At 39.7% G+C, this 24,808-nt stretch overlaps 1 protein-coding gene across 2 annotated transcripts in view; it reads left to right on the forward strand.

Moving 5' to 3' along the window:
- kdm3b.L (lysine (K)-specific demethylase 3B L homeolog) overlaps window positions 1-24,808 on the forward strand; it is a 40,330-nt gene that overhangs the window by 8,094 nt on the left and 7,428 nt on the right. Inside the window, exons 6-19 of one of the 2 annotated variants that reach the window (XM_018252290.2) lie at window positions 2,343-2,417; window positions 4,533-5,051; window positions 5,992-7,186; window positions 10,094-10,295; window positions 11,892-12,106; window positions 12,200-12,352; window positions 12,685-12,789; window positions 12,902-13,029; window positions 14,090-14,135; window positions 14,691-14,929; window positions 16,899-17,162; window positions 17,458-17,629; window positions 20,232-20,322; window positions 20,795-20,925. In XM_018252290.2, coding sequence (XP_018107779.1) covers window positions 2,343-2,417; window positions 4,533-5,051; window positions 5,992-7,186; window positions 10,094-10,295; window positions 11,892-12,106; window positions 12,200-12,352; window positions 12,685-12,789; window positions 12,902-13,029; window positions 14,090-14,135; window positions 14,691-14,929; window positions 16,899-17,162; window positions 17,458-17,629; window positions 20,232-20,322; window positions 20,795-20,925 — 3,535 coding nt within the window. Of the gene's footprint in view, window positions 1-2,342; window positions 2,418-4,532; window positions 5,052-5,991; window positions 7,187-10,093; window positions 10,296-11,891; window positions 12,107-12,199; window positions 12,353-12,684; window positions 12,790-12,901; window positions 13,030-14,089; window positions 14,343-14,690; window positions 14,930-16,898; window positions 17,163-17,457; window positions 17,630-20,231; window positions 20,323-20,794; window positions 20,926-24,808 lie in introns of both variants that reach the window. The other variant, XM_018252289.2, reaches the window with a different exon arrangement.

Below are 24,808 nucleotides of genomic sequence, written 5' to 3' on the forward strand. Positions count from 1 at the left end.
CTGTTGGGGCTAATTTCTAGGGATGCACCTAATCCACTATTTTGGATTCGGCCGAACCCCCGAATCCTTTGCCAAAGATTTGGCCGAATACCGAATCCGAACCCTAATTTGCATATGCAAATTAGGGATGGGAAAGGGAAAACATTTTTTACTTCCTTGTTTTCTGATAAAAAGTCACGCGATTTACCTCACCGCCCTTAATTTGCATATGCAAATTAGGATTCGTTTCGGCTGGCCAGAAGGATTTGGCCGAATCCTGCTGAAAAAGGCCGAATCCTGAACTGGATTCGGTGCATCCCTACTAATTTCACTATTCTGGCCTGGGTTAAATACCACCCGAAAAGCACTTTATACCCAGCTTCGAGCAATATCGTATTAATAGTACATTTTAAATGAGTCCATAGAGGGGTATTAATAGTAGTGAATGTATTGCTAAAAGTTGAGCTGCTAAGTAGTAGGTGTAAAGGTGAGGAAAGCCCAATCCTCCATTGTTTCGGGATCTATAGAGGGTTGTACGATTGGGCTTTCCACCCCAAACAAAAGAGAGTAACTTTGTTTCAAATAGTCTAAGGTCTGCCTTATTGATTAGTACTGGAAGGGTCCTAAAATAGTACAGTAATTTAGAAATGAAGGTCATCTTAATCGCCCAGATCCGTCCTATCCAGGAGATATTTACCCCAGTCCTCCAATAGTTAATTAAGTGTCTTGAATAGTTGAGGGTAATTATAACGATATAATTGCTCTGGGGATCTACACCATGTATTGATATCAAGGTTGGTTGCCATTGGAATTCAAAGTTAACGGTCAGTAATTTCTCTGTTTCTTTAGGTAAGTTTATTTTAAGGGCTTTGGTCTTGGCATGGTTGACCTGAAGGCCTGCGAGCTTTCCAAATGTTGTGAGTAGATTGTACAAGTTTGGGAGGTTTAGTTATTAGCAATGTAACATCATCTGCAAATAAACTTACTTGATGAGCCAGATTACCAGTGACTGTACCAGAGATATCAGGATTACTTCTGATATGCTGTAATTATTTTTATCACATGTTTTCTAATAGGGCTTGCCCAAGCTGACATAATTTATTGCACCTCTGTAAAGGGCATTGTTTGTCTAGATTATTTTTAATATGGGGATTATAACACTTGACGAGGTCTGTGAAAAGTAATAAAAAATTTTAATTTAATTAATTGAACGATAATGTGCCGAGTGCAGAAACAGCAATCTGATTGATTTGCTTGAAAAACAATTCATTATAAAAACAAGTATGAGGCGAGAGGTAGAATTAAACAAACAAATAAACTAATACAAGTGATGTGGAAATACAGAGGGTAAGCACATATTTGCAATCTCTGGATTTTACCAAAGGCAAACAACTGTCAGTCAGTGCCAAAGCTAGAATGCTGTGAGTTTATTTTTTGACATTGGGCAAATTTGCCCCAGTTTACTGACTCCGCAAACAATCACCAATTGTCTTTCATCAGTCTACTGTGTGTTCCTAAACAAAAAAATATCCATTTTGCAAAACTGTTTCTGTTTCTGCTGGATATTCAACTTTTTTCAAGCTGAAGTGTAATTTAACACTATAAATCCTAAAATGTAAAATAACACCAGCCATGTGGTTCAGTGTGCAACTTAAGCTGGATAAGACTAAAACATATTGCTGGTTTAAAAATAATCGCTTTTTGCAACATCGCATATTCATAAAAAAACTGAATGATTTCACCCCCCCAATATGGAATGTTTTTTAAATTATATAAAGAATACAGACATCCTCTGTGCAGAATTTTAATATTTGTTTGACCGCTTAGATGTGGGAAATATTGCTTTTTGGATTTTTTGTAAAACTTACATAGACTGTATTTTGGTTATTGTATCAACTTAACCCTTAAACTTTGATGGAAATGTTCTTATTGCTATTCTTATAATTTGCAAACTTGGTTTATTTAAATTTTGAACCAGATTATGGGCTCAATGTATCCTAAAGCTGGCCCTACAGGCACAGAAAATGTATACAGCCAAACTGTCTCATTTGTGGTTTGTGGTTTTTTGCCCCATCTACACTGAGATGCTGATCTAACTCAAACACTTCTAACTCAAACAGCGTCTTCAGAGGTCAGAACTTTCTGGCTTATGGGTCAGATCATTGCTGTTTGTCCATCAAGGTGTGTGGCCAAATTGTTCTAATATCGAACTATTTAACCCTTGCTGCAGTTGATTGCAAAAATAGACTGTGATGCCAAAATAAATGTTCAATTCAGATCTCTTTTCTTGTGCTATTTCCTGTACACAGCCCTGATTTTTAATGAATACCTTATTTAAAATATATTCCCTTTTCTACTTGCAGAGCAACGAGATCAAGTCTATCGATCCAAAATTAATACATGTGGTGCTTACTGATGACGCGTTAATACAACCTGAGGTAATCCTTTAACGTGTTTTTGGGTTTGAATAGCAATATACAAAGTTTGCGCAAAGTCCATCAAGGCTGTGTATATATGAAATAATCAAATTCTTTGTATAATGTTTAGGGATGCACCAAATCCACTATTTTGGATTCGGCCGAATTCCCAAATCCTTCGCGGCCGAATACCGAAATGAATCCCGATCCTAATTTGCATATGCAAATTAGTGGTGGGAAGGGTAAAACATTTTTCTCTGGGGGACACGCGGACCGTAGAGGTTAAGCGCCATCCTCCAGGAGGCAGGACACTTTATAATTATTCAAAAGGGGCGTGCCTCGAGTCCAGCTTAAACCCACACGCTATGCTTATTCCACTCAGTTTTTTAAGTGTCCTTGCTACCGGGAGGATGGACAGCCTCTCTCTGAGAGAAGTTTATTAGAAAATTTGACACCATATTGGCGACAGGGGCAACCCAGGAGCAGGTGGAACCCTTGCATCCTGGCGGGTGGCCCCCTACGAGGGAACACCACCGGGGCCAATACTCACAGCCCAAAAAAGGCTGAAGGAGCCCATCAGACAAGCCTGCTGCCCACAGGAAACAGAGGGTCTGGATGGTGGATATAGAGGCCTGGCACTGAGGACCACGCAATACAGATAGGATGAGGGGTCTATCATTCAGCTCCCTCAGACCTAAGCTGGCCAGCACATCATAGCAGTACCTTTACTGCGGGGACGTATCCCACACCTCACAGCTCCCCCTTCCTTCCGCCACTTCAGAAAATAGAAAACAGAAAATTTATCTGACTTCCTTTGAAAGTTGTGCAGTTTTGAGTGTTTTCAGGATAGGCTGGGGTGTGGCCAAACAGGTGTATGGGACACCATTTATTATGGCAATCCTGACTACACCCTTGATCAATAAAATCTACCACCTGGCCACCTTTAACCTGTGAACTTTGACTGTTAATCTACAAGCTGCACCATGTCTTGTGCATAGCGTGCAGTTAAAGATCACTGCCAGAATGGGTCTCTAAAGGTTTAAGTGACATTTTATAAAAAGGGTTTTGCATAAAAATGTACATTACCTTTAACTGAGGAAATATTGTGTGTTAATGAGGAATTTAAGACCTGTGGCACACACAGCATTTTAATTTTATTTCTTAGGCCATTGGCACACACAGTGTTTTCATTATCATGTCAATTTATTTCTTGGGCCAGTGGCACACATAGGGGGTTATTTACTAAAACCCAAATTTATGTCATGTATTTTTTATTTTTTTTTTAAATAAAACATGACCAAACTCCCATGCCGATTTTAGCTCATTTAATGTTAGAAAAAAAACTAGATAAAATTGAGCCAAAACCCAAATCACTCTTTTTTTTTTTTTTTTTTTTTTTTTCCCCAAATTTTCCAAAATGTTTGTTCTTTTTCCCCCAAATTGCTAAATTTTTAATTTTTTTTAGTTTTTGCCCGAAAACCCAGAAAAAGACCAATTTTCGAGCTAAACACAGTGCAGACCATGAAAACGTCAAATTGAGATCGATACCTCTGAGATGGTGGATTTTCAGATTCTGACTTTTTGCAGCATAAATTAGATTTTTTTTCCCTCTAAAGTTTCTTCTACAGTTTCCTCTACAGTTTTATAGTGAAATATAAAATATTTTTTGAGATTCTAACATTTGGATTGAAATAAATAACCCCCATAGTGTTTTCATTAACATGACAATTTCTTTCTTAGGTCAGTTGTTCACACAGCATTTTCTTCACTGATGTACAACTGCCAGTGAAGACTAGGCTAATTTCTTCCTCTCTGCTTTGGCAAAGGCCCATCCACGTGTACATGGGGTGTAGGTTTTGTAAAACTAAGCATTTTCGCTCCAAATTCTGCCCCATGTGGCTGCTGACAGGCAGATGCCATTACTGTCAGTACTCGCTCAAAAAATGGCACACTGGAAAAGATTGGCCTTTTCTCCGACAATTGTTTTCTACATCAGTGGGGAAAACTGTGAGCCACTGTCCTAATAAAGAAATTATTATGAAGTTTTAAGTACTGTCTTTATTAAAACCACCACATGGATTTGAATCAATTTGTTCATTTTGTTTTCTAAATTAGTTTCCATTTTCTTTTTGAAAGGAGGCTACAAAAGTAGGTAAAGTAAGTAAATCAAAGAAAAAGAAGGAGAATACAGATGCTCGCAGAAGGAAATTGCCTTCGGACGCTGAAAATGATTCTGCTGGAAAAAAGCAGAAAGGAGATAAGAAAGATGTGGACAGTAATGGAAATGATGGCAGTGAAGCTAATCGAGGGAGTTGGAAAGCGAGCAGCACTGGAGAAGCTTCACCCGATTCAAGGTCTAAGCAAATGTTACACTTTGTTCCTCAAATTAATCGCAATATCCGATTTGCAACCTACACCAAAGAGAATGGACGCACATTAGTGGTTCAAGATCAGCCTGTGAATGATGGAACATCATTAGCTTTTCCAACTTTCTCTGGAATGGCTAAAGGTATATTGTCTGCTGAAAGTGTTGGCAACTCGGAGAGTATAACTTCAAGTGGTACTACTCCTACTCCTACCACAGTACGAATCTCTGATACTAGTCTCTCTGCTTTGACTGGAGAAGAAAAGAAGCCAAACTGGTCCATTGGAGAGGTTTGCATTTTAATTATTTATAGAAACTATCTTTACAACATGATTAATTGAAGACTGCAGAATGTTATAATAATTAACGGATCAAGGCACCTAAGTTATTTTACCCCATATATATATTTTTTTGAATGTAGTGTTATCCCATATGGTTACTGAGGTTGTATTACCTGGATTGCTTGGAATCTGGGGTTTTCCAAATAAGGGGTCTTTCAATAAATTAGTTCGTATGCATGTCTTACTTAAGCTTTTTATTTTACCCTCTAAACTTGAGGTATATTTCTTCCATGCGTCACAGGCTTATGTTTACACGTCCCAGGCATAAAAAGACACCAGTAAATGCAGGCATGTCAAGCTCAAATAATATAGAGAACTAAGCAGAATAGGTAAAACTCCATTATGGTCACAGCTTTCCAAAGAGGAGTCGCATATGCATTGGAGAAACAATACAGTTTATATGGATAAACAGAATTCGTAACTTCGTTCTTGAGTTTATTTGCTAAAACAAAAAAAGCCAACCTAAAATAATCAAATGCTGAATAACCCCCCCCCCCCAAATTGTACAAATTGAGGGGAAAATAGTGTAAAATGTTGGCGGCACATTTAATTGAATGAATAAAACAAATTGGGGGTCGCAAAGCGTATGACACAAGGCCACATTAAACACTAGTAAAAGTGTTGTTACAGTTCAGTGATTGTTGATGGTATAGTGGTACATGCTCCCATCCCCCTCAGCTGGTCTCTTCAACTCTTCTTCATTGCCCCAGATGAGGAAGGCATTAAAAGCGATAAGGATATATGTTCAGTATTAAAAGGGACTAGCAAAATTGGACTTGCATTATACTGCCATTAATTATTTTTCTGTAAAAGAAAAGAAAGTTTAAGGCTGCATAATAGTGTGTTTAATTTTTCCCCAATCCATTTAGTTATTTTTTAATTCTTTCAGAACCTCAGAAAATCACTGTTAAACAAGAGTGGATTTGGCCCATCTCTCTCACAGCCAACATTTGGGAATGATAAAAGCCAATCTAATGGTACACTTCAAGAAAACAAAGCTGTTGGGTTTCAGTTTGGCGGAAATAGTCTTCAGGAGACTCCCAAGGAAACAGATTTATCCAAAAATCTATTTTTTCAGTGTATGTCACAAAATGTCTCCCCAGGTAACTACTTTACTTCCATATCAGAGAGCGCTACGAGTGCTACAGAAGAACAACCTAACAGAGAACTTCCAAAGCAAAATAAGGAGGGCCTTGTTTCTGGTTTTGGAAAACTTAAGCCCCCAGTCACATTGGAAAGTAAAACAAATTCAAAGATGTCGTTTTCCGAATCCATGCCAAAACTAACACCTGCGTTCCCTGGGAAAGTTGTAAGTGCGCGACCTGCAGAGACTCATGAAAATCTGTTTCTTCAGCCCCCAAAACTATCAAGGGAAGAACCTTCAAATCCATTCTTGGCTTTTTCAGAAAAAAAAGATACATCACCGTTTGGCTTTGCTTCCCAAACACCTCAAAGCTCCTTTTCCAGTGCACTCCCTTCTGCTTGGACAGAACCGCGAAAGATAGATGACTCAAGCTCTTTGAAGAAGTCTTTGTTTCTTTCTGTGGAATCTCCAAAAAGATTGCCAGTTTCTCCAGGTTCTTTGATCAGTGAAACTCTACAGAGTTCTACCTTTCTTGGAAATGGTCGTTCCAGTTCACCAGCAAACAGCTTAAGTCAGCCGATTGAAATGCCTACATTGTCATCTAGCCCTACCGAGGATAAACCCACAATTGGATCTGGACAGATAGACAATCCGTTATTACGAACCTTTACAGCACTCTCTAGTAGGCTCCAGCCTGGTGTCCACTGCTCCTCAGATTACCCTCAAGAAAACAAAGCAGCTTTTGAATCTGTGAACAGATTTACCCTAGATGAACGAAGTAGGACATCAAAGCAAGATTCTGATTCAAGCACCAATAGTGATTTAAGTGATCTGAGTGATTCTGAAGAGCAGCTGAATTCAAAGATTGGCTATAGAGGAATACCGGAACATCTGGTTGGAAGTTTAGGGCATAATGGAGAACGTAATGTTGATTTGTTAATGGCAAAAGGTAGAGGAAAACAGGCTACAAAAGGCAGACCAAGAACAGCTTCACTGAAGGGTATGATGGCAAACTATACTAAATAAACTCAAACCTTTCTGTCATCTGTATAAAATAGGGACATCCAATCTGTTACCTTTTTATTTTTCTCTGTACCTTTTGTGGGGTATTGGGAAATGAATTGGATACAGTTGGAAAGCAACTGGTTGGTTATCCCCTTTGTATGTGTATATTCAAGTATCTGGCTTATTAGCTGCAGCACGCTTTGTCCTGACATTGCTGTGTTAATAGTATTTACTACAGTACAGGTATGGGACCTGCTATCCAGAATGCTCGGGACCTGGGGTTTTCCAGATAACAGATCTTTCTGTAATTTGGATCAAGTCTACTAGAAAATCATATAAACATTAAATAAATCCAATATGCTGCTTTTGCTTCCAGTAAGGATTAATTATATCTTAGTTTTGATCAAGTACAAGGTACTGTTTTATTATTATAAACACAAATCCTAGCGCTATATTAGGGATTTCTCCATTAATAAATTATAGCCACAGTTCCTGGTATATGTTTTAAATTGACACTCTCTCACCGTTCAAAACTCGGCCCCGGACCCCACGCTATAAAACTGGAGCGGTATAGACTCCCCTTAACATCAACAGGTTATCCTTACGTAAAATCTTACCCAGGTTGTGTAGTGACCCAGGTGCTGCCGCCCTGAGTCCGTCACCAAGAAAAACGTATCCACAGCTTGCAGTATATTGATTGGGCATCGTGCTCCAGAGCCCTCTTAGAACAGAATCGCTTGTTTTCAATTCAGCATTAAAACAGATTTCCTTTATTCACACGTCTTGGTACACCAAATAACACAGCACCATGAGGTCTGAGCGCTGTGTTATTTTGTGTACCAAGATGGGTGAATAAAGGAGATCTGTTTTAATGCTGAATTGAAAACAAATGATTCTGTTCTAAGAGGGCTCTGGAGTGCGCCGCCCAACCAATATACTGCAAACTGTTTTATTATTACAGAGAAAAAGGAAACAATTTTTTAAAAATGTGGATTATGTATATAAAATGTAGTCTATGGGAGACTGCTATTCCGTAATTTGGAGCTTTCTGTTTAAATGGTTTCCCGATAACTGATCCCATACCTATATTGTGTGGGAAGATAGTAGCACTTGTGTTTGTGGTTATGATTATAGAACCACAAAGAGTATATATAAGTATGTGTTTTGATTAGACTAAAAAAAGGAACGCTATACAAATTTCTTTTTGTATTATGATGGAATATTTAATTCTAAGGAACTTTCCAAGATTCAGTAATTTAAACCATTTTCATTGGTTGTATTTGACGTCATTTGTAAGTTTAATTGCTATTAAAACTAGTAACCCATGAAACAATGCGGTTATATTTAAATAGGAGAGTTGTTTTTAAGAGTTCGGACCAGCAGTGCAGAAAGGGAAAAAACCAATGCTGCTCTCATTAGCAATTGGGGATACACCAAATCCAGGATTCGGGCCAAATCCTTGTGCCTGGCTAACCTGAATCTGAATTTGCATATGCAAGTAATGGGCGGGAAGGGAAATAACGTGACTTTTTATCACAAAACATGGAAGTGAAAATGTTTTCCACTTTTTTCTTTTCCTCTCCCTAATTTGCATATGGAAATTCGGATTTGGTTTGGTATTTGTCTGAATCTTTCACTGAGGATTAGGGGATTCAGCCGAATCCCAAGTAGTGGATTCAGTGCATCCCTATTAGCAATTACATAAGAGAGGCCTCAAAACTTGTGAAACTGTTTGTTTATTAAAACATTGCTTTGGATTAAATTTTGTGCTTCAATTAACTTTATTTGATCCTTCATATACATGATAGAAAGGAATGGTGTTCCAGTTCAAATTCATCATTTTGATTTGCGCTGTCACTTCCTTAAAGGATCAGTGACACCAAAAAAATAGTGTTTTAAAATAATGCACTGGTAAAACGGATCTGTTTTTTTTAGAAACTCATATAAACAAGCCGCTGTGTAGCAATGGCGGAAATTGAAGAAATGCTATATTGCAGGTTAACTAATGGATAACAGATAACACCATTAGACAGAGCTTAGCTGCTATCTGCTGTTTAACCTGAGCCTTTTCTCCTTTGAATGGCTGCCCCCATGGCTACACAGCAGCTTGTTTATATAAACAATAGTAGTGTTTCTGAAGCAAACACAGCAGTTTGACCAGTGCAGGGCAACACTGCATTATATATTTTTTGGTGTCACTGTTCATTTAAGGAAGTGACAGCGCAAATCAAAATGATGAATGAACACCATTCCTTTCTGTCATGTATATGAAGGATCAAATAGTTTGATGTAAGTGTTCCTTTAAATATTAAAGCTCCAATATCTTAACAGTTTTTCGATAAATCTCCCTAGGATACTAATGAAGGTACTTTTTTGATGTGCAAGTCTTTCCCAATTCTGTTTGATCGTATCATTTTGACTTCATTGGTGCATTGGTGCATTTTGGGTGTTCAGTCTGGCGTAGACATAGATCCTCTGTTGTAAAATTAGGGTTTTAGAAGTCAACTTGGAGTATGAAGCCAGTTGTCCTGCATCCTTGTGTCATTATATAATCATAGGATGGGGGGCAATGTAATTATAGTTATACTGACTCTACAGCCTTATGTCTCTATATACCCTCTACGCTTTGTGTCTACCCCCCCCCCCCTCCTTTTGTTGTTTAGCACTTGGACTAAAGAATTGATTTTAATATCACACATGCAAAAGTTCTGCTATGCTTTGAGGTGGATACCACTCCATCAATTTGCTACCCCATTGAGAGCATAAACTTTCCCCCCCCACATGCTTTAATTGTGCTAAATGTGACACCTCCAGTGTATATCATCATTAGCAGCACCTTATAAATCAATGTGCAACCTATTGGAGTTCCTTTTATTTATTTTTTAAAATACATTTATTGCAGTTGGTCAATCCGTTTTGAAAGACGTGAGCAAAGTAAGAAAGCTAAAACAGTCTGGAGAGCCTTTTCTTCAGGATGGATCTTGTATTAATGTCGCCCCACATTTGCACAAGTGTCGTGAATGTAGGCTAGAAAGATACCGCAAATTCAAAGAGCAGGATCAGGATGATTCAACGGTGGCTTGTCGATTCTTTCATTTTCGCAGGTATTTACATTTTTATTTGAATGGAACGATGTTTACAAAAACACTTGTTTTTTTTTGTACAGGGATATTATACTATTTAGTAATATTGAGTAGTAATTCAACAGCAGAAGTCCCTAATGCTAATGCTGCCACAGCTTGTTCATAATTCGCAATGTCGCCTTTCTTAAAAAAAAAATACAGACCTTCTGTCATCTTTCCTCCCCTTAATAATAATGTACTGTTCTCATGCCTCATTTTTATTGTGTCTACAAGTATTGAACGCCATGTTTAACATTTTTGCACTTTTAGCATTTAGAACAATGTGAAGAATATAAATATAAAAGTAGTTTGCTTGATTTATGGCTTGCGTTACTTCTTGTCTGCTTTGTATACTGGTCATTATAAAGCTTTTTATTGTAAAGATGCACTTTTTTTTTCCAGCTTTTCAGGTTCTGAGTATCCTTTTCCCAACAGAGATTTATAATTCTGACTTGGAACTTTGATAAAATCACAGTTAAAGGAACATTAACACCAAAAAATTAGTGATTTAAAGTAATTGAAATAGAATGTACTGTTGCCCTGCACTAGTAAATCTGTTGTGTTTGCTTCAGAACCGCTACTATAGTTTATATAAACAAGCTGCCATTTCAGTCTAAAAAAGGAGATAAGGCACATATTACATCTCAGATGGCAGCTAAGATCTGTAGTGTACAGTGGCGGTTAGATTCATGTGTAAAGACCGAGTCGGCAGCTTATTGGCCCGTGTGTGGGGCCATCCGACTGACTTCCTCAATCGATATCTAGCCAGATCTCCTTCGGGCAGGTTAAAAAATCCCGTCTGATTGCGGCCGCATCTGTGCGTCTATGCTTTCCCGCGATCCAACCGCCAGTATTGGCAGCATTATGATCCAATTGTTGGGCCCTAGGGCCCGCAAACGAATTAGCCCGATATCACCCACTTCAATATGGGCATGTCGGGGAGAGATCCTCTCATTTGGCCACATCACCAAACGTGGCCACCTTAAGAACTAAACCCATTGTATTCTACAGATCTTATCGGTTATATTTTATTTAACCTGTGCAATTTAGCCCTATTTCAACTTAATGGCTACACAGCAGCTTGCTTATATAAATCATAGTGGCATTTCTGAAGCAAACACACCAGTTGCAGGGCAGCAGTATATTATATTTTAAATACTTTGACACTTTTTCATTTTGTGATGTTACATTTCCTTTAACACAGTGATCCCCAATCAGTAGCTCGTGAGCAACATGTTGCTCTACAACTCCTTGGATGTTGCTCCCAGTGGCCTCAAAGCAGGTGCTTATTTCTGAATTCCAGGCTTGGAGGCAAGTTTTGGTTTCATAAAACCAGGTGCACTGCCAAACAGTCTCAATGTATGTTTACAATCCACTTGGGGCTACCAAATGGCCAATCACAGCCCTTATTTGGCTCCCCAAGAAAATTTTTCATGCTAGTGTTGCTCCTCAAATCATTTTACTTCTGAATGTTGCTCATGGGTTCAAAAGGTTGGGGATCCCTGCTTTAACACATAACAATTACCCAGTCATATATATATATATATAATAATATCATTATACTGTGCTTCTTTTTAGGCTGGCTTTTACCAGAAAAGGCATTCTTCGTGTTGAGGGCTTCTTAAGTCCCCAGCAAAGTGATTCTGAAGCAATGCGCCTTTGGGTTCCTATTTCTGTTCCAGCTGAAGGCATTGATTTAGAGACATCAAAATATATTCTAGCTAATGTTGGAGATCAGTTTTGCCAGTTAGTCATGTCCGAAAAGGAAGCCATGATGATGGTGGAACCCCAGCGTAAGTTTATTTTGCTGCCTTGCTGGTTGTATTCTTAGCAAATGTCCAATCACTATGTTGAATGCAAAATGAGTTCTCTGTTTTAATGTACAGAAAAGGTAGCATGGAAGAGAGCAGTGCGTGGTGTCAGGGAGATGTGTGATGTATGTGAGACTACACTCTTCAACATTCACTGGGTCTGTCGCAAGTGTGGCTTTGGCGTATGCCTTGATTGTTATCGGCTCCGAAAAAATCGACCTCGCAGAGGTAAGAACTGTTATCTTCTTTGTAACTTTTTGGATGCAATCCTTTCATCTTCTAGTTTTTTCTCAAAAATGAATCATTTCACTGTTAAAAATGTATATAGGGAATAATATACCCTCTATTGTAAAAGATAAGGATATCATATGTTACCTTGGCTGAGTTACTGTATATTCTTTTATACAGGTCATGGGAATTCCGAGGTGAATTCTAATATCTAATACAGGCGGTTCACGGAAGTTTCATTGAGTTAGATGACAGAAATAACATCACTAAGCACAGATATAAGGCTGTTGTGTATCAATATACAAATTGTGTGTTTTTTTTCCTTTTTAAAGAGGATGAAATTGGTGACGAAGAAGTCTTTGCGTGGCTAAAGTGTGCAAAAGGGCAACCTCATGAACCAGAGAATCTTATGCCTACTCAGATTATTCCGGGCACTGGTAACTAATTCTGAATTGTTTTGACAGTAGTCAAGCCAATCTAAATAAGATTAATTCACAAAGCAAAAATAACTTTTAACAAGAAATAACTATATTAAAATTTCACCTCCAGCTCTTTACAACATTGGTGATATGGTCCATGCTGCAAGAGGGAAGTGGGGCATTAAAGCCAATTGTCCATGTATTAACAGACACAATAAATCTGTCTTGAGGCCAGCAGTCACAAATGGAATTTCCCAGGTATGTTGTGTTCCACACTGAGAGTAGTAGTATACGTTCTGCACCAACACTGTTTAATGGTTTTTATTTTATGTCACCAGAATTTTTGCCATAGCAATAACTCAGATGCAGAAACTGGTGGTTTCTAACTTCAATGTAATGTTTGAGGCTTGTTTTGTAACTTGTGTGTGACATTTGCTTTATTGCTTGTGCTTTGAGGTTGGCACCTTTACTGTGGAGGAAAGCACTGGCAAAGGTTAGTTTTTTATTAAAAGGACATAAGCTCCAAATCTCACTGCCCACTATACAAATTTGCCATTTTAAGGTGGCATAAAATTAGTTTTTACAAGGGATGCACCAAATCCAGGATTTGACCTTTTTCAGCAGGATTTAGATTCAGCCGAAGCCTGGCCAAACTGAATCCTTAAACTCGTGACTTTTCGTCACACAAATGGAGAAAAAAAAACCTGTTTAGCCACACGCGGTTCACTTTCACCCTTCCCGACCTGCATTTGCATGGAAAATTCAGATTTGGTTCAGTGTTCAGCAAACACTCTTAAAGAAAAGCAACCTGTTCTACCTTATGTGTGTGTGCCCTGGCTGTCAATCTGGATCCTATGGTAAATGTGTTGGTGGTTACTGTAAGCTGCCATAGATCTACATTATATTGGGGCTGTTTGTGTAATTGAAATGCCGTGGCTTTTTTTTGCATCTCAGTCCAGACATGGCGGTTTGATGAATTAGGCTGATTATTCACAAATCATAAATATATATGCCCTTTATTGCTTTCTCTTACTTTTGGAAATTGATTCTTATGGCTATGGCTCATATAGCATCTTGACTGCCAAAAAGGGAGATCCTTCATGTGTGACGGTTTTGGAAAATGCTTTGCTGATAGAATATGCTGGCTGGGTGGTAACAGGAAGGCATTAGCAAATAATGCAGTCATACAACCTTCTTTGTTCCATCATCTGTACATCATTTTTTATATTTCAAAAGCTTCCGCAAATGTGCTCCTCTATTTCACAAATATTTTGTGAGGTTGATTTTGATTTTTGATTTTTTTTCCCCCCCATCTTAGTTGCCTAATGCAAATAATCCTGCTGCTAATACAACTACTACCACAGGTGAGTTAACTGAAAATAAATCAGATGAGCCTTTAAAGAAAGAGGATACAGAAAACGAGGAGTTGTCAAATAATGAAACTGAAGTTGTTGCAAATAGCAGCACAGAGGGCAAAAGCAGCCGTCTGCAATGCTCCGAATCTACTCCTTCATCTGCCTTACATTGGTTAGCCGACCTTGCAGCCCAGAAAGCAAAAGAAGAGACAAAAGGTAACACTGTTGAATACAACTACTTTTCTGCTTTTCTGTTCCTGGCTTGTCTCTATAGAAATCAACTCTCCTCCAGCCAAGGCTCCAATTCCCACAATGCCTCGCACGCTTCTGGTAATCTCCTTCACATAAAATGTAGCGTATTGCTGCATATGGGTTTTTGGTACATTGTTTAAATTTACAACTAGTCAATTACAGATAACTCTTGAGATCATTCAGTAATTTAAATTAATGTATTTTGAAAGTTGTTTAAAATTTAATTTTCTCTTTGGGTTAACATATAAATATTGCATATTTTGTACTGATTATTGGCTGGGAATGTTTCAGATTTGGTTTCTTTTGTTTCAGACGATGGAGCAACACCCAACAAAGACTCAAGTCCTCCATCTGGATTGGACCCATTAAATGCAAATGTTAAGACTTCATCACCAAAACTTTTTAATAGCCTGTTATTGGGACCAACTGCTTTAAATACTAAGTCAGAAGGCTCCAGTCTTAGAGATCTGCTCCATTCTGGCCAAGGAAAACTTTCTCAAGGAAATATGGAAGCAGGAATTCCATTCCCACCTGTCTTCTCCACAAGTTCAGTAAGTAGTATTTAATAATGCAGCAATCTAGTTGGTCTGTATTTTGACAGTTTTTAAACTTTATAGGGTTTTCTTTTTCATAGCATTGTTTTATTTTGGAATTATTTGCAAAAGAGAATACAATTTTTCTGTTTATAGCCTTATTCTATGTTCACTACTAAGGGTTATGACACAAAATGGCACATTTTGTACAGTAATTGTGTGTGTATGTATATGTATATATATATATATATATATATATATATATATATATATATATATATATATATATATATATATATATATATATATATATATATATATATATTTATTTTTTTTACTGCAGAATAGCTGACTCATTTACTTTGTTTAAATTTTATTAACAAAATATTACTTGGCCTTGGTGCCAGTAAACACTTGAAGACTGTAGGGAGGGAATTTTTTTATGGCCTAAAGAGAAAAGTAAACAATAAAGGTGGTGGTTTATAATAGGTCCAATACGCAGAACTTTACTGCAAAACTCAAGTGCTTTAATGTGTCACGACATGTTTCGAGCTGGGCTCTTTCTCAAGTGAGAAAGAGCCCAGTTCGAAACATGTTGTGACACATTAAAGCACTTGAGTTTTGCAGTAAAGTTCTGCGTATTGGACCTATTATAAACCACCACCTTTATTGTTTGATTATATTGCTTCACTGGACGGCAGCCGTGGTTATAGGTTTACCTACTGAATCTATCGTTACTTGGTGTTAAAGAGAAAAGTAGTCTTACTACAGCTGTCTGTGTCTGAAGCGTATAGATATGTTTATTTAGGGGATTAACTCCAAAGGAGGACTAATAAAACCTTCACTTTTTGTTGTCTAGCTGACAGTCCAAGGGAAACATCTATACACACACACACACAGAAACACAACGCATTACTATTTCTGTAGTCTTGGTTAAGGTTTTTATTGACTCTTGATTATAGTTTTAGGGCAGAGACATGCATGGGGATTCAGGAAGATTTAGTCACCCAAAGACAAATCGCCTCTTCTTTGAGCGACTTATTTCCCCATACTGCCTTAACACTGGCTAGCATCTAAATCACCAGCTGGATGGCACTTGGAGCACTTCTTTTCCGAAGTCGCCCGAAGTTTCCCCGTGAGGCATCTGCTGTACTGCAAGTTGGAGTGATATCACCCCCCCCCCCAGCAGCCTGACAATAGAACAATGGGAAGGTAACCAGGTTGCAGCTCCCTAACACAAGATAACAGCTGCCTGGTAGATCTGAGACACATTGAGTTACATTGAGTAGGAGAAACAACAGCCTGCCAGAAAGCAGTTCCATCCTAAAGTGCTGGCTCTTTCTGAAAGCACATGACCAGGCAAAATGACCTGAGATGCCTACACACCAATATTACATCTAAAAAAAATACACTTGCTGGTTCAGGAATAAAATTTTATATTGTAGAGTGAATTATTTGCAGTGCAAACAGTGTAATTTTTTTTTTTTTTTTTAAAAACACATCATAAAAATCATGACAGAATCCCTTTAAATTATAAACCATTTGAATTGTGAGTTCATTTGAGGTTTAAAAAAAAAAGCTTACATAGCTCTAAAATTCAACCATTAATAAAAAATTCTGGGATAGAGTATTGGGTGTATTCCTATTCCTCTGTACTTTATTCATACCTCATATTGAGATTCATTGATGGTTTGGTTAAATTGGCACCTCTGATCTCAATGTTTAATTGTTCTGTGTATGCTTTAACAAATGCCAAAAGACCTACATTCCCTACAAAATACAAAACAAAAAAATAGTTGGTCCTCACAATATACCTATGTGTTACTTGATTTTATTTTTTTTTGTGTACATTGATTTGTAACTGATTTGTGCCAGTTGAGAGTGCAGATAGCTTTGCCTCAATTAAGTATATTTTTGAGTTCTGACTCACAGACGAAGAAACACTTTTTGTTTATTTTTTATTCTTTTTTCCTTAATGTGTTTGCAGGCAAAAGGGAAAACAAGCTTACCAAACTTCCTTGATCACATTATTGCTTCTGTGGTAGAAAATAAGAAGACTTCAGATGCTGCTAAAAGAGCCAGTAGCTCAACTGAAGCCCTGAGAGAAGGAAAGGAAATGGTGATGGGGTTAAATGTCTTTGATCCACACACTTCACATTCCTGGCTCTGTGATGGAAGGCTACTGTGCCTTCATGATCCAAGCAACAAGAATAACTGGAAGATATTTAGAGAGTGTTGGAAACAAGGCCAGGTAAGGAATACAGAAAAGCTGCTTTTACCCATTTTATCTTTCAACTTTAATCTGATTAAAAAATGCAACCTGATAATAAGTGGGATTTGGTTTCACTCTGAAATCTACAAATATTCTGTTAAATATAAAAAGGTAACAATCTGCTTTTTTCCATGAATGTATTATTAATGGGGATTTCAGTACCTCTTGCTTGAAGATTTGACATGGGAATACCCCACCCCCCTTTTTTTTTTCTTTTTTTTTGTACCATTATAAGTTAGTATAATGTCCCTTTAACTTTTTATTTTGTTTTTAGCCTGTACTTGTTTCTGGAGTACAGAAAAAGCTCAAGTCTGAACTTTGGAAACCTGAAGCTTTTAGCGTTGAGTTTGGAGACCAAGATGTGGATTTGGTGAACTGTAGAAACTGTGCTATCATCTCTGATGTGAAAGTTCGTGATTTTTGGGATGGCTTTGAAGTCATTGAAAGTAAATTCTCATTTTGATTTGGTACTTCTTGAATCGATATGTGCATGAGCTTGAGATGTACTGAATGTAAAAGGGCACTATATACTGCTTTCTGTTTTGTAATCTATATCTTATAATTAGGGATGCGCCAAATCCAGGATTTGGCCTTTTTCAGAAGTAGTTGGCCAAATCCTCATGCCTAGCTGAACTGAATCCTTAAAAACCACATGACTTTTCGTCATACAAAAAGAAGTAATTTTTAACCACGCACGGTTCTCTTTCACCCTTCCCCACCGTAGTTTACATATGAAAATTAGTATTTGGATTCAGTTCAGTCAGGCGAATCCCAAAATAGTGGATCACTACTTATAATCAAGTTCCGTGTGTGTGCGTGCGTGCGCTTGCGTGCACTGTGTTTGGACATTGGAGGTCCAGGCTTTGATCAATCCCTAATATAGAATTCTTTATTTTACCTAATTTAATTTTTTTTCTTGACTAGCTGCTTGTTGGTGGCACTATTTACCAAATAAACACATAGAATAAGAGTTACCAATTATTGTAACAGTTAAACGGGTTGTTCACCTTCCAAACACTTTTTCAGTTCAGTTGTTTTCAGATTGTTCCCCAGAAATAAATACTTTTTTCAATTACTTTCCATTATTTATTTTTTACAGTTTTTCCAAAATCTAAGTTTTAAGTTTATTGTCCCTGTCTCTGGTGTTTCAGTCTAGCAGCTCAGTAATTCAGGTGCAGACTGTTAAAATTTTGCAAAATCTTTTTGATACATTTCTCAGCAGCATCTCTGGAGTATTAGCAACCATTGTATCAAGTCTAACAGCTGCTTTTAATGAAGAAATGTATCAACTAAATGTATCAATTAAAAACAGTGTACAGGGTCGGAAGACCCCCCCCCTCCCAGAGCTGCATTAGAACAGGGGTCCCCAACCGCCGGGCCGCAGCCCCTACCTACATAGACTTCCCACCCAGCCTAAGTGTTACCCCGGGCAAATGCTTCTAACGTTTTACTTACCCCTCGGTGCAGATTCAGGCATCGGAGTTCACGGGCGCCATCTTCAGCCGCTTTGGTAATTTTCGTAATGAGGCCAGCGCTTCTGCAATTTACATGATTTTCGGCGCATGCGCAGTTATCGTGAAACAGAAAATTGCTCAAACTGCACATGTGCCGCCACTCCGGTCTCTTTCCGAAGATGTTCACGTGAACTCTGATGCCTGAATTGGCACCGAGGAGTAAGTAAAACATTAGGGGCATTTGCCCGGGGTAACACTTGGGCTGGAGGGAGGGAGGTCTATGTAGGGTAGAGAGGTAGGGTTTTTTTTAACTTTAGGGTTGAATTTAAGTGGTAAACAAAGCCCTGCAAAAAAAAAGCTGTCCATTTGCTGTTGTGCTTGCCATATGTTTTGTATTTTTTTACTATGGAGAATTCTGAAGAGCTCAGTTTCTAGACTTTGCATTTTTTTAGTATGAGAAGTAACTAAGTAGCACATAACCTGGGCGCCATGATCCAAGCTGCCTTGATCCACTTTAAATGGCAAATAATATTGTTACTGTATGCACAAAGCATATGGTTAAAAGGTACCATAGGTTTTTAGTTGCCCTTCAATCTAGTACAGGTATTCAGGATCTGTGGTTTTCCATATAAGGGATCTTGCTGTAATTTGCATCTCCATACTTAGGTCTACAAAAAATTTTTTTAAGGATTAATTAAACCCAAAAGAATTGTTTTGCCTACGATACAGATTCATTATATTTTACTTTGGATTAAAGTACAAGCCGGGGGGGGGGGGGCAAAGTAACACCTCTAGGTGTAATTCTAAAATGAGGACATGTGCAAATGCAAGGTTGAAATTGCTTGTATAAGCATCAAAACTTTTAGGCAATATAATACAGTTTGACACAAAAAAAAAGGAACAAACAATTGTAGTAATATTGCATTCTTTGCCACTTCCATTTATTGTTTTTATTAGGAGGAGTAGAACCGAATAAAAACAGTAACCAGTACAATATTTTATGTCGATAAAAGAATGCAAATAAGCAAAGTAATAGAAAAACTGAAAATAGATAAAACATGTCATAACTGAGGAATTACATAGAATTACATAACCTCAACTTAAAGGGATACTGTCATGGAAAAACATGTTTTTTCCAAAACACATCAGTTAATAGTGCTGCTCCAGCAGAATTCTGCACTGAAATCCATTTCTCAAAAGAGCAAACTGATTTTTTATATTCCATTTTGAAACCTGACATGCGGCTAGACATTTTGTCAGTTTCCCAGCTGCCCCAGTCATTAACTGGTTAACTGATGCGTTTTGAAAAAAGCATGTTTTCCCATGACAGTATCCCTTTAAGAAGATATATTTGTCAAGTTGATTCTATTTTAATTATAATAGACTCAAGGACTTTTTAAATGTTCTGCTTGACTTATACTACAAGATAGTTTAACTATTGCAGATAAAACATTCTATAGTTAAAGAGCGTAGGTCATATGTGTCCCTACAAACTGGACTTTTCATGAACTATGTTTGTTTTTGAGCAACCCAATATGCTAGAAGGAATAATGTTACAAAATGATATTCCTTATTTTATACTCTTTTTCTATAGAGAGGTTGAGAGCAGAAGATGGAAGTCCAATGGTCCTCAAGCTAAAGGACTGGCCTCCTGGAGAAGATTTTCGGGATATGATGCCTACTCGGTAAATATATTTGCATTACTGTTGAATGTTATATTGTAAACCTTTATTAACACTCAACAATTTTTTTTTTTTTTTAATGTATTTGATTTTATGTTTTGCCATTAGACGAAGCTAAACTTCTTATGTTACAAACCTCAAGCTGACAACTTGAAAAAAATTGCAAGACAAATTGACTTTGATATTGTTTTGTCAAGTTTTTTGTAAATTCAGTTATTAAAACAAAAATGTTTTATGTTACCTAGAGAGTTACTTTCATAACAAAAACAAAATACATTCAGAGAGTGAGACTAACACATTGGATGTTCATGATTTTTGTGCTGCCTCCTGTCTACTTAGGAACTTCCCTGCAGCATAGTGACTGATTTGGCAATAAGAATTCTGCTTACATCATATACAGCACTGTATAATAAAGTATGCTGGTAAAGTTTGTCATTTTTTTAAAATACCATTTTTTTTTTATTATTTTTTTAAGGTTTCACGACTTGATGGACAATCTTCCTCTCCCAGAATACACGAAGAGGGATGGCAGGCTCAATTTGGCTTCAAGATTGCCTAGTTATTTTGTACGACCAGATTTAGGGCCTAAGATGTACAATGCCTATGGTATGTAGCTGCCTTCCAGTGACAATTCAGTTACAGACTTATATTTGTTTATGGACCTGTATTTGTGACCAAAATGAGCTTAGATCAAAGGGGAAGCCTGGCGTTCTTCAAAGCGGGAAGCCTGGTGTTCTCTAGTTCATAATATATATTAAAGAAGAACGAAAAAAACATTTTGCAAACATAAAAAGCTGTCTTTCTCTAGGTCTGCTTGGGGGACACAGGGACAGTGGGTATAGCTGGCACCACTAGGAGGCTGGACACAATAAAAAATAGAAACTTGATCCCTCCTCCTCCTGCAATACCCCTCCTCTGTAGGCAGAGATACTCAGTTTCATTGTGTCCTCAGGAGGTTAGGACTGTCTCCTGCATTCAGGAGTATTTTACTATTTATTTTGCTCTTTTTTTTATTTTTTTTTTATTTCATTACTATTCCTTCATATTATATGGAACTGGACAGCTACACTGAGTAGTCTGATCCATTACTTCAGGATGTCACCAGGGTCTCTTGTGCTCTGCAGTGACCACCCAGCATTGATTCCCTCCCTCTGTTGTCCAGAGAGAGGATGCACTGGCTGGGACACAGGGCTGAGGTATAGCCAGTTTCATCCTGTGGCTGATTCCTCCTTATATGCCTCCAGGATCCCTACACTAGCACTCTGGGAACTCCTGCTGTGGCTCATTTAAGGTAAGCATATATCCTTCATAGCCAGCCTATTCACTCTCTGAGCACCCTCTCTTTCTTCACAATCCATCTGCCTTTATAGCACAGCAGTATAAGAGACTTTGTTGCAACCTGCAGGTCACTAGTTCAGACCCAGGCAGTATGTTAAACAGCCTCCACCAAACACACAGGCAATGGGAATGGCAGTTATGTTTTCTACTGTCCTCACTGTCAGCAGCGCAAGAGAGTTATTGTGGGCTTAGCACCGGTTGCGCACCACTATTTTACAAGCGACTTCACCAGGGCTGTCTTTCACTTTACCTAGGGAGGCAACGGCTGGGCCAGATTTTGCGCTTACTGTACACGCACCCGGTGCGGAACCCGGAATTGTGCACCCGGTGTGGAACCCCAAATTGTGCACCGGTGCCTTAGGCGCCATTTTTCGAAGGCGCGCTTCGGCACCATACGTCACTGCTAGGGGAGGGGCTATTCTTCGCGCTTTCCATTGCGTGCCCAGGCAGCGACTTCCCATTGATTCTGGAGGAGGTTCCTCTTCCGGCGACGCTCCAGTCTCCATTACTAGCAGACTCACCACCCTGGGCAGAGCTCTTCCCCAGCTTCTCTGCCCCCCCACCCCCTCTTTTTTCTTAGAAAACAACAGGGCTGACACTGGGGTTTTTTTTTTTTTGGTAGCTATTGCCACAGGGCAGAAGGCCTTTGTAATTACTGCCTTATCGGGCTTCTACTCTCCTCCAAGGCTTTGCACTCAGCAGTACCCTGGGGAGGCATTTTCAGTTTTTATATATAACCTACATTATATATATTGTTAACTTAATTCCTCTCTTACAGGAACAGCTTGTGTATACCATGTCTGAAGGTACAGGTGATAACCTTTTTTCCAGGCCAGCAACTACTTCATCGGTTAAGTATTTAGCTTGTGGCAAATGCCGCAAACTCTAGCCATCTGGTCACAAGGACCCTCTGTGTTCCACGTGCAAGCCACCTGAAGCCGTTTCGGAAACTTCAGAACTCCGTCCTCAGGTAAGCCAAGCCTCCCATGGGGACCCATCAGGCCAGCCCCGGGACTCCACCCCCCTGGACCCCCAGAATGGGCATCTCGGCTTGCCGCTGGCATTCCTAAATTGTCTCTCTCCCATGACAAACTGCTAGCGCGGCTAGATAATCCTCGGCCTAAGCCTTTCAAAACGTAGAGCCCCCTCTCCTTCCGAGGATGAGTGTGAGGCGGAGTTCATGACTACTTCTCCCCTGCCGCCTGACTCCGAGGAGGATCCGGCCCTGTCTATGGTGAACTATCTCACAATTCCGACCAAGGACTCCCCCAAACTCTTCTCCGAGGCCATTGATTCCCTCATCTCCTCAGTATTAAAGAGACCCTTCACTTACAGGAGCCTGAATCTAGTTCCAGTACATCACCTCCTTGTTTAAGCACAGCAGCAGGTCCTCGCCTTCCTTTCCCTCTCATGCTCAACTCAAGCAAATTAGCAGGAACAGGAATGGGACAAGCCAGAGAGACGTTTCCAGGCTAACCACTGTTTTATCAAACTATCCTTTTCCACAGGATCTAACGGAAAAGTGGACCTCCCCACCTTCAGTGACGCGCCTGATGCAGCCTCCTTCAAGGACTCCATGGACAAGAAGCTTGAGGGCATTCTAAGTTACCTCTTCTCTGCTTCAGGTACCTCCCTCCGGCCGGTTCTAGACTCAGCTTGGGTAAGTAGAGCCGTACAATCTTGGTCGGACTCCTTATGCCGAGCGATTGCCACAGGGGTCCCCCGCTCATTTGGCCTCGCAAATCAAGGAGGCTAATGACTACCTATGTGAAGCCTTCCTCGATGCGCTACAGGTGATTCGCAGAACTACAGCCGACTTCATTTGTCGGTAGCAGCTTGCAGATCTCTCTGGATGAAGCTGTGGACCGCGGACTTGTCTTCAAAAAAGTCTCTCACCTCAATTCCATTCAAGGGAAACCGCCTCTTCGGTCCGGACTTGGACAAGATCATCAACCAGGCCACCGGGGTAAGAGTACTCCACTCCCACAACCAAAATCTCACCCCTTGCTTTTTTCGCGGCTCCCATCACATGGGCACGACACCCTCCCCGACACTCCACCACCGGCAGAGGACGCTTCAGTGGAAAGTCCAGGCCATCCTGGCAGTCCCGCAAGCCGCCCAGCAAGCCCACATCTGCGTGACCCCTTCTTCCCTCCGTGACTCAGCCATAGGGGGGAGACTTCTCAGCTTTGCCGACTCCTGGAAGAATCTGACTCGACGCCTGGGTACACGAGGTCGTGAGTCAGGGCTACCACCTAGAATTCACTTCGCTCCCGCCCTGACGGTTCTTCATGTCCAGATATCCTCAGGGGCGTCAAAAGGCTCAGGCGCTGCACAACGCGATTGACAAGCTTATGCGTTCAGAGGTCATCATCCCTGTTCCGACCGAGGAGAGATTCTGAGGCGATTACTCGAACTTGTTTGTAGTTCGCAAGAAGGAAGGATCTATTCGGCCAATCCTGGACCTCAAGGAACTCAATACATTCATTCGACCACGAAGGTTCGAGATGGAATCCCTCAGGTCTGAAATTGCGGCCATGTCCCCAGGCCAATTCCTGGTTTCTCCATAACTCCTTATCTGGACGATCTCCTGATCAAGGCACCTTCCTACGCAGAGGCCCAGCAGGCGTTGCACTTCACCATGGTTCGGTTACAGGATTTGGGTTGGTTCATCAACCTGGACAAGTCCTCGATAACCACGAGCCAATCCTTGGTCTTCCTCAGGATGCAGTTCAACTCCCAGCGACAAGGTCCAGCATCTACGTACTCTCTTGCGGTCTCTCCTCTTGAAGTCTCACACTGCGAGATTCTACATGAAGGTGTTGGGAGTCATGGTTTCGACGATAGAAGCAGTTCCCTTCGCCCAGCATCACCTCGGGGAGCTTCAGTGGAATATTCTTGCGGCCTGGAGGTGTGTCTATCCCGCAGGACTCGAGTCTCTCTTCTCTAGTGGATGCAAACCAGTCACCTGACCAGGGGCAGACCCCCAGGGGATCCACAATGGCGACTGCTCACCACAGATGCAAGGCTCTCAGGTTGGGGAGCAGTGCTGGAGGGTCGGTCAGCACAGGGTCGCTGGTCTCTATCGGAACGACATCTTCACATCAACCTTCATACGGGCAATCCGACTCGTCTGTCCGCCATCTACATT

This window comes from Xenopus laevis, chromosome 3L, assembly GCF_017654675.1.
Source record: "Xenopus laevis strain J_2021 chromosome 3L, Xenopus_laevis_v10.1, whole genome shotgun sequence".
NCBI classification, from domain to species: domain Eukaryota; kingdom Metazoa; phylum Chordata; class Amphibia; order Anura; family Pipidae; genus Xenopus; species Xenopus laevis.